Here is a 15,617-nt window from a genome sequence, read left to right as displayed (position 1 = left end):
GTTGTATTTTATTTTTATTTTTATTTTTTTAACGCGCGTTTTTCACAATTTCCACTACTCCGAAATGACCCGGGCAAACACCACCGGCTCCCCCGCAACCACGACGGGGGACTTCATCAAAATATATTGCCGTCATTACTCAGCCGTCTTTCCGAATTTTCCGCTCTCCGATTCCGTCTGATGGATTCGCACCGTTATGACTATAATGTGACTATATACTCACACACACACACACACACAGAAACATTCCGCCACATCAGGACTTTTATCCCCCCCTCTCTCTCTCTCTTTCCCACCCGCCCCTGGAAAATCGAACCTCGTACGAAACAGAGTCGTGGAGACTTATACGGCGACAATCTCGACAAAACATTCGTTTGCCACTGATCGACGGCCGCCAGCAATTGTTTTATTACTTTTATTATATTTGATTTTCGTCGATCCAACGTATCGCGATTAGGAGGGCGCAGAGCTGCCAAATGTAACGCCATTTGTTGGCCGGAAAACAAACGGCCGCGTATTATACTTACGACTGCAATATTAAAGAGTCCCCATATCGGGGTACTACTGTAATGGAAGCACCACGACACCCTCGGCGGCGTTGGGCTGCACACCAGATGAAACTAACTAAGGGGTCGAGGTCTAAATACAGAGTGACTTTAAGACGGTTACGTTGGTATAATATGGTGCGGTACCTCGTAAACGGCACCGGAAGACAAACCTCGGTTGTGTGTATCCGATTGTGTGAAATATGGCGTTGCCATAGTGCGTTGTTTTAGGCAAAGTGTGAATTATCTCGCGACGACAATGGAGAACAAGGTTTCTCGTCATCGGCCCCGGAGTCTCATTAATACTGATTAATTTCATAAGCCCTCCAAGACAGAGATACGGCAAAGTTTCCCAAAAACCCTTACACGGGTTCGCCTGGGAAAGTCCCCCCAGGGAACGCGCGGAATCGTAACGAATTCCATACCGGCAACTTTATCCGCCAGCTTCTTCGCTTTCGGTTACAATGACCGACCGGCCGACAATGATCTCCGTAAACGACCCGCACTCCTCGTCTTAACTGATCTCCCAATCGCCACGAGGATATTCTGTTGTCGACGGTCGTCTTCGAGTTATCGTCGGTTAACTATATTACACCATCGAAGGGCGGAAAGGGATAGTATATAAAGACGATGCGCCTTTTCCCGTCGAGGCCGAAATAATACGCTTATGGACGCTTTTTCCAGAAAATACATATATAACTCTTATTAAAGTTGGCAGGGTGGGCTGTTTGAATATTGTGTAATTGATAATAACATATCCAACTGGATTTTATGATCAATTTTTAATATGGCATCATGAGAACGTGATGTGTGCGCCAGAGAATCCCCTGCGTGAGGTAAAATAGCTTTTGGACTGCTGGCTATACTAAATCTTAGAAACTAATGATAGCATAATATCAAGTTTCTGCGCGCCAGAAAACATTTTTTTTTTCAGATAACAGACGTGTCTCTGTCGTCAATACGCCCAGGATTCTGAAACTAACAAATGAATAGTATAAACAATGTATTACGGACAGATAGATGTCTTGTGCGCTACGCTTCTTTTAGACGTTAATCGTAACGTATACATACTGATAAACAATATGGCTCTCTGTTAAAGACGAGCGAACGAGCAAAGGTATGTCCCTCGGGGAGCCCAGTTCTAGGAGGGCTGCTATACATATACCTACCGCGATACAAATTACTCCCAGACGTGCTCTCAGTTTTATTTGCTGACTATACTACTCTAGTTCCTCTGAGGCGCCATTATTTTAGTACACGCACAAACTGTAACGCATCTTTTTCTTTCAAACCTCCTGCACGGGGCACAAGACCTGTACAGTCTGTAAACCGAACTGTAAATAAATAATATTTTACTATAGCCAAAAGTTAATTCAGTTCGAGATAATTTGTATTCTTTTACTGTGATCCGAGCCTCGAAAGTTCGCTTGTTTTGTTAATGATAGTTACCCATAGAATCCTATGATATATCATTACAATATTAACCATCCACCATTTTATGTAATATCAATAGCGTAAGCTATATTATTATACACTGGCTGTTGTCCTAGCAAAAAGGCAATTGCTACATTACCTAGTGGTGTCATACTATGAAAAGAATAGTGGGGATAAAACAGTCTACAGGCAGCATAGCAACAGTGGATCAAACAACATCGTTACCAGCATGCATCACAGCCCTGAAGATGGAAAATTAAAGCCAATATGTAAATATAGGTGCAACTGAAAATATTAAAAATTATTTGTCAAATAAACCTATTTGAATGGAATGGGTATTATTTTTTTTTTTCACAGCTAAGAACGTTGTTATTCTTCACCAATTAAAATGACATCGGCTTACAGAGGGCAAATTTTGCACACTTAGCCGATGTAAACGAAAACCCTCATCTTTCTCCGATGATGCGACCTCCTACAGTACGAGAGGGGCAAAGGGGGGGGGGCCCGAATAGAGTACACAACCCAGGGGCCAGGTCGTTAACAGCCACCCAATCCATCAACTTCTCCACCCCCGGCCGACCGTTTGCTTGACCAGCCGAGTATAATAACGGGCGGCAATTAATTAAAATTCTCAACCCAAGGGTCGCCGCAACCGCCGCCGCTTTGTTTTCACGATGACACCGCCAAAGTTTACCCCCCCGGCCTCCCCTAAAACCGTCGCCGAATATTGTTTTGTTGTAGAGCTTTGCGAGTGCTGTCGTCAACGATGCCGGTGGATTTTTCACCCTTCATGCCCACGTGAATAATAGTATTATTTATATCGCGCGGGATTTTTAAAATTTTGTTTTTTTGTTGTTTTTTGATCATTCAATATGTACTCGGTCTCGAGCCATGTCAGAATAACAGACGGAGAAACCCCAGAGGCGAGTGATGGACGGTTACATCGTTGAAAACACGATCCCCATTGATGGTATTGCAGTTGTATAAATTACATAGAACACATATATTAACATACATCCACACGTGTACATGCTCATCACCGTAAATATGTATCTATATAAATACATATAGCTGTTAGTGTAAATATGCACGGACCCGTTTATGATAAAAAAAATAATAATAATTTTGAGGGAGAACAAAAATGTTATATATTTATTTTGAACACGCGCTAGTTAGAGAACTAACGAAGCTATTGAAAAATACATGTAACCGTAATGATTAATGATAATGAAATTATATAATAAAAAAAAATTAACTTATTGGAGTAGGAACTACAATGGTTTAATGTAGAAATACATTTGAAATTGTGATACAAGCGAACACAATTCAGCGTTGATATCCAGGTCGATGATCATCCATAAGGAAATATTATTCTTTAAATAATTCATGAAAATATAACAATTAACGCATTTGTGCGCGTTAAGCTAAAATAGTAACAGATTTTGTTTCATAAACAATGTAGGTCACAAAGCAACAACGAAGAGGCCAGTAAACTTACTCTTTTTTTATGCAGAACAAAAGACTACCCTAGCATAAAAGAGTGCACTTAAAAAATTACATGTTTCTATATATTTTGCTTTTTCCGAGTAAATACATTTTTTACATCATGCCGTCCATATCAGGTAAGTGAGGGGTAAACGAAACGACGCCCAAGCGAGTCAGCGTCATTTCCATTTTTTTTAAGTTTACCGTACTGTCTGTGTCCCGGTTTATTAATGTTAGGTCAAAGTGATGGGTATCCGCGTCAGTCGGGCGGCAGACGGCTTTTTAAAAGAAATGAGATTTAAATTATTAATAAAAAAAAAAAAAGAAACTAAAGTAAAAAGAGGGGGAAAATACAAGACCAACACGAGACGAGCGGAGGTAGCTTTACCCTCACGCAAAACCCCACGAGACCTTTCAAGGAGCAGCCGCAACATGCCCTCCTTCACGTCTCCCCGCCTTGGCCAGAGATCCTTTATACGAATTAAGATGGAAGACGAGTGCGGTCGCATTTTACTAACACAAAAAATTACATGCATGCGTATTTATTTTATACCCTAGAATTCTTCACGTGTCGTTCCAGAAGTACAGAATAGAGATTGTGCTGCGTCACAAACATAAGACTTGAGTAAACCGCGGTAATAATCTAATTTTTCAATCAACGACAGCATACTCAGATCATAAACTAATTTTTAAGTGTTTCACAAAAAGAGGAAACGGAATAAAAGAAAAAAAAAATTGGTGTTGGACAGAAAATCAAGTTGTCTGGGCGGTTCCCCACGTATACCGGTATACCGTCAACGACAATAATAATAATAATGTAATAAGATTATAATAGTGGTGTGTGGCGCACGGTCGACAGAGAGCAGACAATGGTACACTCTGACCGTCGATACTCGGGTGGGTTTTGTTAATTGAGCGAAGAAAAAAATATGATGTAAAAAAAATATATTTTATATATATACTAAAAACCGTCCTCGTTCATTGTTACGGGGGGACCTTGTTACACACGACGGGTGTTATTCGCTGCCGACGGCCACGCCGGTTTCATGATGTCTTAATTAGAAACCTGTCTACTCTCTTGAGCAGGTATATAAAATAGGTATAATAGGTATACACAGCATTATGCACACAGACACACCCGGCCACAGACGTCCTATAATAATAGGTTCCAAAGTCGTGTGCGTCGGCCATTTTGATTTTGGTCATAGCATTTGTGCTCAACCACCGCCATCGTTCCTCCAATACCTACCTACCTGTGCCCGTATACCCATGTACTGTACACTGTAATAATACTTTTTCTTTCTCTCCGTCCAAAGACCAAAGTAAAGCGTTGGTTCCACTCGAAACGGAGAGATTTATATCATTGGATTTGCATACCAGCAGTTAGCCCGTCGATACATCAGAGCGAGAGAGTGGGACGGAGGGGTGAGTGAGAAAGAGAGAGACCTAAGGAGAAAAAAAAACGATCTATTCGACCCGAAAGGCTATGCGGCGGCAGCGATTTACGACTTGGAAGGATACGGCGGAGGCAAAACTTCTGGCGGACCCCCAAGGGTAACGCGCGATAAAATCCCTTTCCATTGACACACAAGCGGTAGAAAGTTTCTGGAGATCCAAACGGAAAAAAACAACAAAACACATACCACCTTTGTGTACGTTGTGTTTGGACGGAATGGCTATACATTTTAGCTACGGTGTAATTGACGGTGTGGTAGGTACGCCGACGGTGAACGGGCAGGCCATTGTACCGCACACGATCGTTCTACAGTACAGGTATATATAATATAAACGCATACGCACACATTGTATTATTTCCCATCGGGTGGGGATAAATAAAACCTCGACAAAGAGCTGGTATAACCGGCAAAATTAAAAAAAAAAATCAGGTACATTTATTCTGGACCAGAGTGTCGGAAGAAACGCACACGGTAATGATTCAATTAATGTACAGAGCGACCGAACACTTTTAACGTGGCAAGTTAAATTAAGATATTATTATGTTAACAACAACAGCTGTTATCCGAATCAACATTAGTGTTGAGTGCTAGAAAAATTACTTAGTCAATACATTACAACTACGCAAGAGTTAAAATGATAATTAATGAACGTTATAATATTCGTATAATCGCCAATGCGGTAGAAACAAATTGAAACTAATATTAATGGACTTTATCGTTAGCCGTAATCCCGGTAGGCTTAAGACGTATTTTTTATGGTCCAAGTTGCCCATTCGGCATGTTTTTATTTAGATATACGTTTGACAAAACGTAAAGACAGAGAATGCACTGCTGGTGCAAAAATGTAACTATATAAAAAATGTATTACAACACACTCAAGACCAGTCTACAGTAGAATCCACTAACGTTGGCTGGCCAAAAAATCGTGTGCACCACTGTAAGTACATGACGGGCGAATCAATTGGCGGCCATAGACCGACAATTTCATTAACAGGGATTTGAATGGTCGTTTGGAATTCCGGTCAGGTACCCGGTCGGTCGGTGATTGCTCTAATTACGGTCGGCGAAACGTCAACCGGCACTGTCCTCGAAACGATAATTGCCTCCTGGTTCGATTGTGTTAGGTTAGGGGGGGCCGGATCTCATCCCCACGCAAATTCCTTTTGGACTTAACGGTCGCCGTTACCGGCCGGAAAAGAGCAAATCGGCACGAGGAAGCGCATTTACTATTCCACGTGCAGCGTTCGGCGACTGCCGCCGCGTTTCCTGCACAGTCTACCAGAAACTTGCACACACCCCTTCAACCAGGGTATCTCTTACACGGAGGGGGTGGGGGGGGGTTCAGAGTCTGATGCATTTAATACATATATACTACTATTTCATCTTTATCACATTATTTTACATAACAAAAACGTTTGTTCGCTATTGATCGTGTGATCTATGAATACGTCATGTCTTGGACTTAGAAAAGAGCCATCGTTCGTTATGATATTATGTATATGAAAAATACGGACCCAGGGAGTCGACGGGAAAAAAAAATTCCAGAACGGCTATCGCAGAACCGGTTTGGCGTTTGTCCAGCAGGTTTGTTGTGTACAGCTGCTGCTGCTGCAACGCACACAGGTCGGTCGGACTCTTGACATATCTTTCGGTCGAGTGTATTTAATCGGTCCGAGATTGTTTGTTTATTATTTATTATTATATATTCCGGACTATGGGCGTGTATTGTTTTTGTAACTCTCGACGCAATTCTTTGTCCGGGCCCGTAGAACAAACGAATTATAATAATATTATTGGCGTGTATTGTTATGGAGTCTTGTCTAATAACGTCGGCACCCCTTTGTATATGATTTTACACAGTGTCAAAAGCACGGCGCTATATTATTTACTTATGGTAAAACGCGAAAATAACGATGCACGTTGTCGAGGGCAGATGATTATGATGATGATGATGAGGATGTTATACTATCTATGCCCGCGGTGGGCGTACGAGGTGAATACATCGTCTTAACTCGGTGTGTCTGTGCGTGTACTGTATATAGATACCTGTTGGCCCCTTGCGGTCGGCCAACTGCGCAGGGGTTCCACCAATGCTCTATTCACGTGACGTACTGTAATAATTAAAACGTATATTGTACCAAGCAACAACAGCTATAATACTACATGTCGTCTAGAGAGGATCTGGTGGCGGCAAAGCAGGTTTCTTTTTGTCGTCCCGCCTCAATTAAAAACTTGTAGTATGTTTATTTCAATAACCTCCCATTTAATTATCACGTTAAGGATAGCCTCCACACTAGGCGTTTATCACGATTTAAGATAATTTAAGATCTTACATCGTGGCGTTTATTAAGGCGCATCGTATACAACTACAATTATATGTAAACTCGCATATATTAGCATAGCAAAAAGACATAAGGCTGAATTATGTTTGAACACGGACATCACTATCCGAACAACCCTAGTGGTAATTGATATTTTTTAGAATACAGAAATAAATAAATGTTAATTAAATCGTATTGTAATTATGAAACGTTTTTAAATTGTAAACTACATGGAATTTATTCAAATCGTGATTTAATCAGCGAGAAATTGACTGTGCGATAATATTATAGTAAACGAGTTTTTTTATGCCAAATGTGTTTAGTTTGCATAATTATTGAATTAATATTAATACTATTATTATTATTCGCTACTACCATTGAAATGTATTCAAACACCAGTTATTGAACAACAAAAACGTTGAGTGTTATCCGTGTGTCAATTTCCTTAACTAATACCGAGATCTATGATAATGACCGTCGAATTGATAACCTAGCTACGATCTTAATATAATTTTAATTTTTAGTTAAAAAGGTATACATTTTCAGTAGGTACAAATAGTTGTATCTATTTTATATATACAGTAATAATAAAACAAACCCGAAACGTAGCGGATGCGTTTAGTAGTAATATAACAGCCAAAAACATGCGTTTCAAGCCGGAAACGGTGTAAATATGGCGTCGTCGGTTTTGTTATATATGTGTATTAAAATATAATAGCAATAATGTAATGGAGGTGATGGTAGAAGGGACGAAATGTTAGCCAGAAACGGTGGTGTTCGGTGTTAAACAGATGTTACACGCGAGAATCCATCAATGCAAGACTTGGGGTAGTATATATAAAGTAATATTTGTATATTGTACAGTCAAAAACCAAACCATAGGTATTCAAAAGTCACACACACACACCCACATAATGTACAGACATAAAACTATATAATATCTATAATAGTGTATATAAATACATTATGGTGATTTTAGCCGTCGCCTACAACTGTGTGTTTATTATAATTAATGGGATACATTATTAATACACTCTGCGCATTGTCGTCATCGTGTAAGCGCGTTAACACAAAAGACCAAACGTTCACCTATTATACGACACACGAAGCTTATTATTTCAACGATCCCGACAATTATTAATTGGCCGGAATTTTTGAATATCGTTATTTTAATAGTGTACTGCCATGCAGATGACAGAGTTTTGATATAACATATACATACACACATAATAATTGAACTACAGGCCGTCGACGAATGGATGCGATTCGCTCGTTAAATATATTAAAATAAATATGTGTATATTTTTGTCTTTATTTTAATAATATATTATTAATTTAAAATTAATTCAATAAGAGCTGATATGATGGCATTTAACAGACCGCACTTAAACGCCAAACACCCGGACACACCGATTTAGGTAGGTACTCTGATTCAGCTTGTGGAAAAATAATACTCGTTTGATGATTTTAATAATACCATTGTTGTTATGTGTTCAACAAAGCCGTGTAGAGTTCCCGATAATTAACAAGCATACAAACACAGTTTTACATGATTATTTTTAAAGAGTCAAGATATATTATGATACTAATATACAATAGCTAATAAACAAATGATATAATAATAATAAACTCATAATGCCCCTCTATTATTGCGCACGCATTCGAGTAATTATTATTATAATTACTATTATTAATTATAAGTATTTCCATTAAACGCAAATATTAAATTATACATTTGTAAAATTTAAATTACAAAATATCTACGAAGAAAATTTGATAAAATTAGGTATTCCGGAAACACAAAAGACGTACTTAGACGGTGCAATTAAAATTTCAAGACATAATATTATAATATTTACATTTTAATTATTTTACTTTATTCAAAGAAAACAAGTTATTCTACTTCTTCTCCCCTCTCGCTTAATTCTGTTGCCATAATATCCGTATTAAATGTTGGGCGTATTTGTATACAAATACATTTTTTTTTCGAATATTGACTGGAAAATAATTATAATAATATGTCGTTAAGATACAATTACATCGGAATAATGCTAAACTCCGTTTATATTCACTCCATCCGCTTCCAATAGTAACACACCCCCACTTTAGTTTGTTTTACATAACAAGGTATAATATATTAACATATTATTTTATAATGTAATATAGTTTTTAAATGTATTAAACATACATTTCTGTGAAAATAAGTATTAGCCAACCGAATACGTATAATTATAAAAATGTCCAAAACGAAGTTAGTAAAATAAGCATTTGCAAGAACCGAAAGCCGAAAAATCCTATTAACGATAAACAAAATTGTTTAATTTTGTTTTAAACACGATTAAAACCGCTGTATTAAATGAAACATTAAAAAACATAACGATATTGGCAACAATTTTCGGTTTGATAGCCTGGTGGAGATTTAATTATTAGCCAAGTGTAATAATTTAAAGCTGAATTAGGTACACCGTTTTCCGGTACAATTAAAACTTTTATACTATTATTGTTATTAAAATAATAATAATAATGAAATAGAATCGTTTTTTCTATGGAATTCTATAAAACTAACTGAATATCATTAAGTATAATTTAATTTGGCGCACGGAGGACGGACGACGATAATTAGGCCGAAATCAGCGGTCCGATATTTAATTATAGTGACTACCCCCAACCGTGACGCTACACAGAGGGTTGAAATCCGGAGAAATGTATAATATTGAAACTTAAGCCCCCGCGGGGGCACCGCGGAAACACACAGCAACGTACAATATATATATTTTGCTAAAAAGCCAACCCTGCATCTGTAAAACAATACCGAAACCAGTGATAATAATATATTATACGATACTAAGTAATATCATTAGTATATAGCAAAATTTATACATTTTGTTTTTTACAAACATTAATAACTTATAAGCCACGTAGTCATGCGATTTTCAATACGTACATAATAATATTGGGATGTGTTAAATGTACCGTTAAGTGTAAACTTAGGCCAACTATAAAAAAATGTAAGCGTTTTACAAAATATAATCACCGACAGAGTATAATACAACAACGGTCTAAATAATACAAGTGTGGGCGACCCTCAGAGTTAAACGCGCCAAGAATAAGACGATGCCGGTGTTCATTATGTGTGTATGTGTTGTGTATAATATATTATTAGTATATATGTGTTGTTCTCATCTTGGTCGGCGTAGCACCAATTACCATAAACACACACAACCGTTGACAAGGCATACGGCGACTCAAGTCTTGCTATGTGTAAATCTCATAATGTAAATTATAAATGCGTTTTCCTTGTTTGCAAAGCAATCGCCAAACGTTTTCACTAGAAAGCCAGAAACCGTTTAGAGACGAGCAAAAACAGACACCGCTCAGTTTAACAAAATTATTGAGGTTTTTTCATGATAATTTGAAATACAAATTGACTTTTCAACACTGAATTATTATTAAAAAAAAATAGCCTTTATATTACAGATGAATGTTTCAAGAAATAGATTTTCCAAAAACTGTTTATACTTTATACTGAGTACTGTACAGAACATGCGTATGAGACCGCAGCATACCATAAGATAAGCCGGTAATTTTTCATTTAGCTTCGATGCTTGGCCGAGAGATATTTGAAGATAATTTTATTGGAAAACACAAGCTTAACTACTACTAACTTTCCGGAAGAGAATAATATAATATAGTATTATTACAACCCTTTAACGAAAGAATGCAAATACCTCAGCCCCTCTGTCCGTCTTTGCCGTGTACAATGCTGCAGCAGCATTGCTATTTTATTTTATTTTGTCGAGCAAAAAATTCTATACGTTTCTTGAAAGGAAACGCGATACGATCAACAAACATGCCACACAAATATTATATTATATTATAAGCAGTATTTTAAATTATTATTGTATATTATTTATAATGCGGGTAGAAATATAAAAAAAACACTAATTTAAACGGAGTACATTTTATCGCGCGGATTAAAAAATTAATAACACAAAAAAAAAACGTAATATCCATTTGAGGTATTTTTTTTAATTTAAAATTAAAAAAAAAAATCTGTAAACGAATGCACAACAACTGGCACTAAGCCATCGAGACTACACGATAATTAGAAAATAAAATAAAAATACATATTTTTAATGCGTTCAAGCGAAATTTTGGTTTTTTGATAAAGCCTGAACGATAATACGGTATTGACGCCGTATATACTATATACTATCAACAATGGAGCTGTCTTTTATTTTATTTTTTTCATTTCCTCTACAGGGTCAAGGAAGACGACTTAAATTCTATTTCGACAGACAAAAACCTAGGCATATACGCATGCACAATAAAGTGGTCGGCGATTGAATTAAATTATTTTGTGTCCGTATTGTGTGTGAAACGCTCGTCCGACCAGTTCTAATGAAGCCGTTCGGCATAATGAATGCCGCATTTACACAACACCTTGCCACGGTCGAGGACCCTCTTCTACAATCTACTATATAATATAATAGTGATTTTTTTTTTCCAATGCGTCTTGTTCGCAGGTTTAAATTGCAAGCACAATGAAAACCGACGCCGCTGTCGAATGGGGTAGGTACGCCCCTCGTTTTGTACGTCCAATGCTCTTAAACAGGGGAAACATGTATATTTTCGCATTTTGTCTCCGCTATCCCGCTGACAAGCGATTAACGAGTCACTAACAGCCAAACAAGCACGCGTGTTCTCAAGGCATTCTATCGGCGCGTTCCTACAAGCATAAGCAAGTATGTACGGCGGTGAGTACAATAATAAAAGGCGTCACGTCGCTAAAAAGAATTCCAACATACCGAGATACTATAGAACGTGTATAATATTATAGTGTCCGTATCGTTAAAGAATTATAAAACATATTTTTCAGCTGTAAAAAAAAAAATGGGTTGTCGAGTCAGCTTAAAATGAATGTGCAGAATGCCAGTGGGACCTTAACACCGCTGTTGCACAGTAAGAAACTGACCAAAACAATTACTGTAAGAATCATAGCAAATGATTTGGATATAACCGGGTTTATCATACCGATAAGTAATTCTCGCAGTCAGACGGCGGATTGCAACTTGGCATTTTTTATAATAATTTTGTATTTTATGATAATTTTTATCGGCTTTAATAACAACTAATGACAGTTATACTATTTTCTGTATTTATTGAAAACTGTGGTTGAGAAAAACTAAGAAGCCTTTCATGCGATCATAAAGTACCTAAAATTGATAATAAAGGACAATAAATTTTCAATTCGACTATTATGATTTTGGAAAATGTTTATTAGATGTAATTCACAAAGTTTCAATTAAAAACTGTAATAAAATGAACCCGTATGTGAGTCGAGTTTGGTGTCTTTACAGACATATTTTTTGGTTAAAATAAAATAATTTCTAAGACAATATTATTTGTTTTGGATTTTTCGAAACGTCCCAGCGGGGGGTACACCGTAAACGAGTAGTTTCACGAGGATTATGTCTTTTATTATTTGTCAACGTACACCTGTAGCTCCAAGGACAAAGACATGCGACGTTCGAAGGCTTCTACGACCCCTCTAGGACAATATTGGAGTGTAGGTACACAAAAAAAAAACGCTTGTCCTTCATGATCATGTACCTACAGACAGAGCAATGTTGCATTGTTGTACCCAAAATGAAATATTATTGTCGACTTACTTTTGTGATGCCTGATGTGCCTGGGACGGACACAGCACGGCTGTTCGAAGTAAGCGGCGAAGAAGTTATCCACGACGGATTCCCGTTCGTCGGCCAGTTCTTCGGCCACCGCGGCCGTTAACAGCCACAGACACAGGCAGACGCACGCCGACAGCCTGACGGCCGTCATCGTGCACCTTTTGCGCATAGCTGTATGCAGTAAGCAAGGTATACACTTATGGTCCGAAATCCGAGTGTAATATATTATCTGGAATTGGCGACCAGAAAAAAAAAAACTACCGCTCAAACCTCCACCGAGCTGGGTAAACGCGACCGCATCGTTTGTTCGTCCGCAAAAAACAAACCCACGGTTTTACCACGGCGAAAACACAGAATTTTGGTGATAACAAAAAAATAATAATCAGAAAATCACACAAGACCACGTTCACACGACCACACACAAAACCAAGACGAAGACAACGGACAAGTACTGTCGGACGGGCAACAGCGCGACACAGCGTAACTGGACGCCGAATGGTCGAGGGTCGACAAGGTACTCCGGAGCCGGGTGCCGGCACGAGGTACGGTCGGCCACGATCGGCAGCCGTCGTGGTTTCTTCGGTCCGCCTATCGTGCCACACGCCGGCCGTCGCTACAGAGTGTCGTGACACCGTCGTCGTCGGTTTTACCTAACATGCCTATTTTCTCCTTAGCGCTATTCTACTTACGAGGATGGGTAGGTAATGTACGGCTCAACAATAATACAAGCCTACTTGAAAAAAACAATTTACTAATGAGGGATAGAGCCAGGATAGGTCTGACGCCTAAAGGGCTCCCAAAAAAAAATGTGTATATTTTACACAATTTTACGTATTATATAGCGCGGAAAAGAAAAAAAATAGGTTAGGTAAAGATTGGCGAGGAGGCATTCCAAAGAGGAACAACATCAGTGATAACTGATAAAGAATAGACAAATTAAAAAATGTAGAATAGTCGGTCATAGTATCGCAGTCTAATTGTTTGTTTGTTTTCACTGTAAGGTTATTAAATTTATATTAATAAATAGGTAGCAATAATAAGTGGGGGAAAATAAAATAATTTGTATTTTTAAATATACTTAATTTATGTATATTATTGTGAATTGCTGTAATATAGAAGTTAACAATTTTGTTGTCGCTATATTTTCAAGAATCAAGTATATGAAACCATACTTCGATATATCGTTGTAAGTAAATTTATTATATCAGACAGTAATTATTTTTGTTCCAGGTCATTATATTAATTGCTACGGATGTATGTCGTTGTATGTTGGGTGAACGGTTATTTCCAAGAAACAAGCGGAATTACACTACACATAAATGAAAATGGATGTTTGAATTTATTAAATTTTTTACTTAATTTGGGAGTGGCGCTTATAACAAGAAAGTTTGATCAAATAATAGTCTGAAATGGCTTGAAAATGCTTAAAAAAGAGAAAATAAGAATGATCAAAGTTTTCAAAACAAGAGTATGCAGACAAAAGACCTTGTGAGTAGATATGATGAATAATGGAGATATGGAGATGTACGGGCTGTGGAGTGTATTGGGTAATGCAAGGAAGCAGCAACGGGTGAAAATAAAAGAGCTAAAGGAGAGACCAACCGCCAATGCCACTTGTATGGAATAAGAAGAAGAAAAAATGTATTTTAATAAGTTTTAACAAACAATATAATATTATTATAAACACAACGACTTGCATTGACCTGGCTAAACGGGCTATTCAAAAGAGTAATAGATCAATCATTAATTGTTAAAAGGAACTATACTGGTATAAATGTATGTGTGTTGTACAATATAAATAGAAGTTTTTCAAAAGATAAAATTAAGGTAGGCTGTGTCGCCTACACAGCCGTGGGTATTTGGGCGTGACGACGTCTGCCCGCCACAATACTACAATTAGAAATGTTTTCCTAAATGTATCAAAGTATAGGGTTTATCGTGACACTGGACACATTTAAAAATTAAGTGTATCTTAAAAGGGCTATAATTGTTGTAAGCCGCTTCAGTATTATTTAAGTTACAAACTAAATGGCTAGATAGCTCTGCGGTCAAAATGTAAATCTTCTATTATTTCACTCACTAAATTTATTGAAAGCACTAAATGAATGGTGGTGGCAATAAACTAAGTCTTTGAGTTGCCTTGATGTAGAAATATTAAATATATAACTTTTAGTTTACCAAAAACGACTATTCATAATTTTGTGATGCTAAATTTTCGTGTATGTATAAGACTGCGGCAAGTAAGACGTTGACACATCAAAAGACATGTTAACATCATGTACTGTTTGAGTATAATATTTTGAAACAAAGTTGATGAAAAGAGCACAAAATATTCAAAGAATTCGCGACAGCCAAATATTTAAGCGAAGGTTTTGAGAAGTAAACTTCTGATCTTAAGGTACTTTTCAGAAATACCTAACGTATAGCTTAAATCAAATAGTTCTATTAGCGATGGAAGTTATTCTTTGTACATAGTGCCTTTTGGGTTATAAGAGAAATTAAAATAAAAAAGAACTCCGAATGAAGTAATAGTTATATTGTTTTAACTTTGATGTAGAGCTGAGAAGCTATTGTTTTAAAGAAATTGTATCAAAACCTTCTTGTTTTTGTTCAAATTCTCTGTATCCAAAAAATCTATAGCTATACATTCCTCTCTTTTAATTATAACATACACAAATTTCTATT

At 37.3% G+C, this 15,617-nt stretch overlaps 1 protein-coding gene across 3 annotated transcripts in view; it reads right to left on the bottom strand.

Moving 5' to 3' along the window:
* LOC126846871 (semaphorin-2A) overlaps positions 1-15,617 on the bottom strand; it is a 247,954-nt gene that overhangs the window by 77,009 nt on the left and 155,328 nt on the right. Inside the window, exon 1 of one of the 3 annotated variants that reach the window (XM_050586704.1) lies at positions 12,915-13,436. The exons of the other annotated variants lie outside the window; for them this stretch is intronic. Coding sequence (XP_050442661.1) covers positions 12,915-13,101 — 187 coding nt within the window. The 5' untranslated portion in view covers positions 13,102-13,436. Of the gene's footprint in view, positions 1-12,914; positions 13,437-15,617 lie in introns of those variants that run through there. 3 annotated transcript variants of the gene reach the window in all.

Source organism: Adelges cooleyi, unplaced genomic scaffold, assembly GCF_023614345.1.
Source record: "Adelges cooleyi isolate 19-005CV unplaced genomic scaffold, UGA_ACOO_1.1 ACOO_flye_CR_arks_rails_tigmint_CR_PRNA_9, whole genome shotgun sequence".
NCBI classification, from domain to species: domain Eukaryota; kingdom Metazoa; phylum Arthropoda; class Insecta; order Hemiptera; family Adelgidae; genus Adelges; species Adelges cooleyi.
Note: the sequence above shows the minus strand (reverse complement) of the source record. Positions and strands in the feature narration are given on the sequence as shown.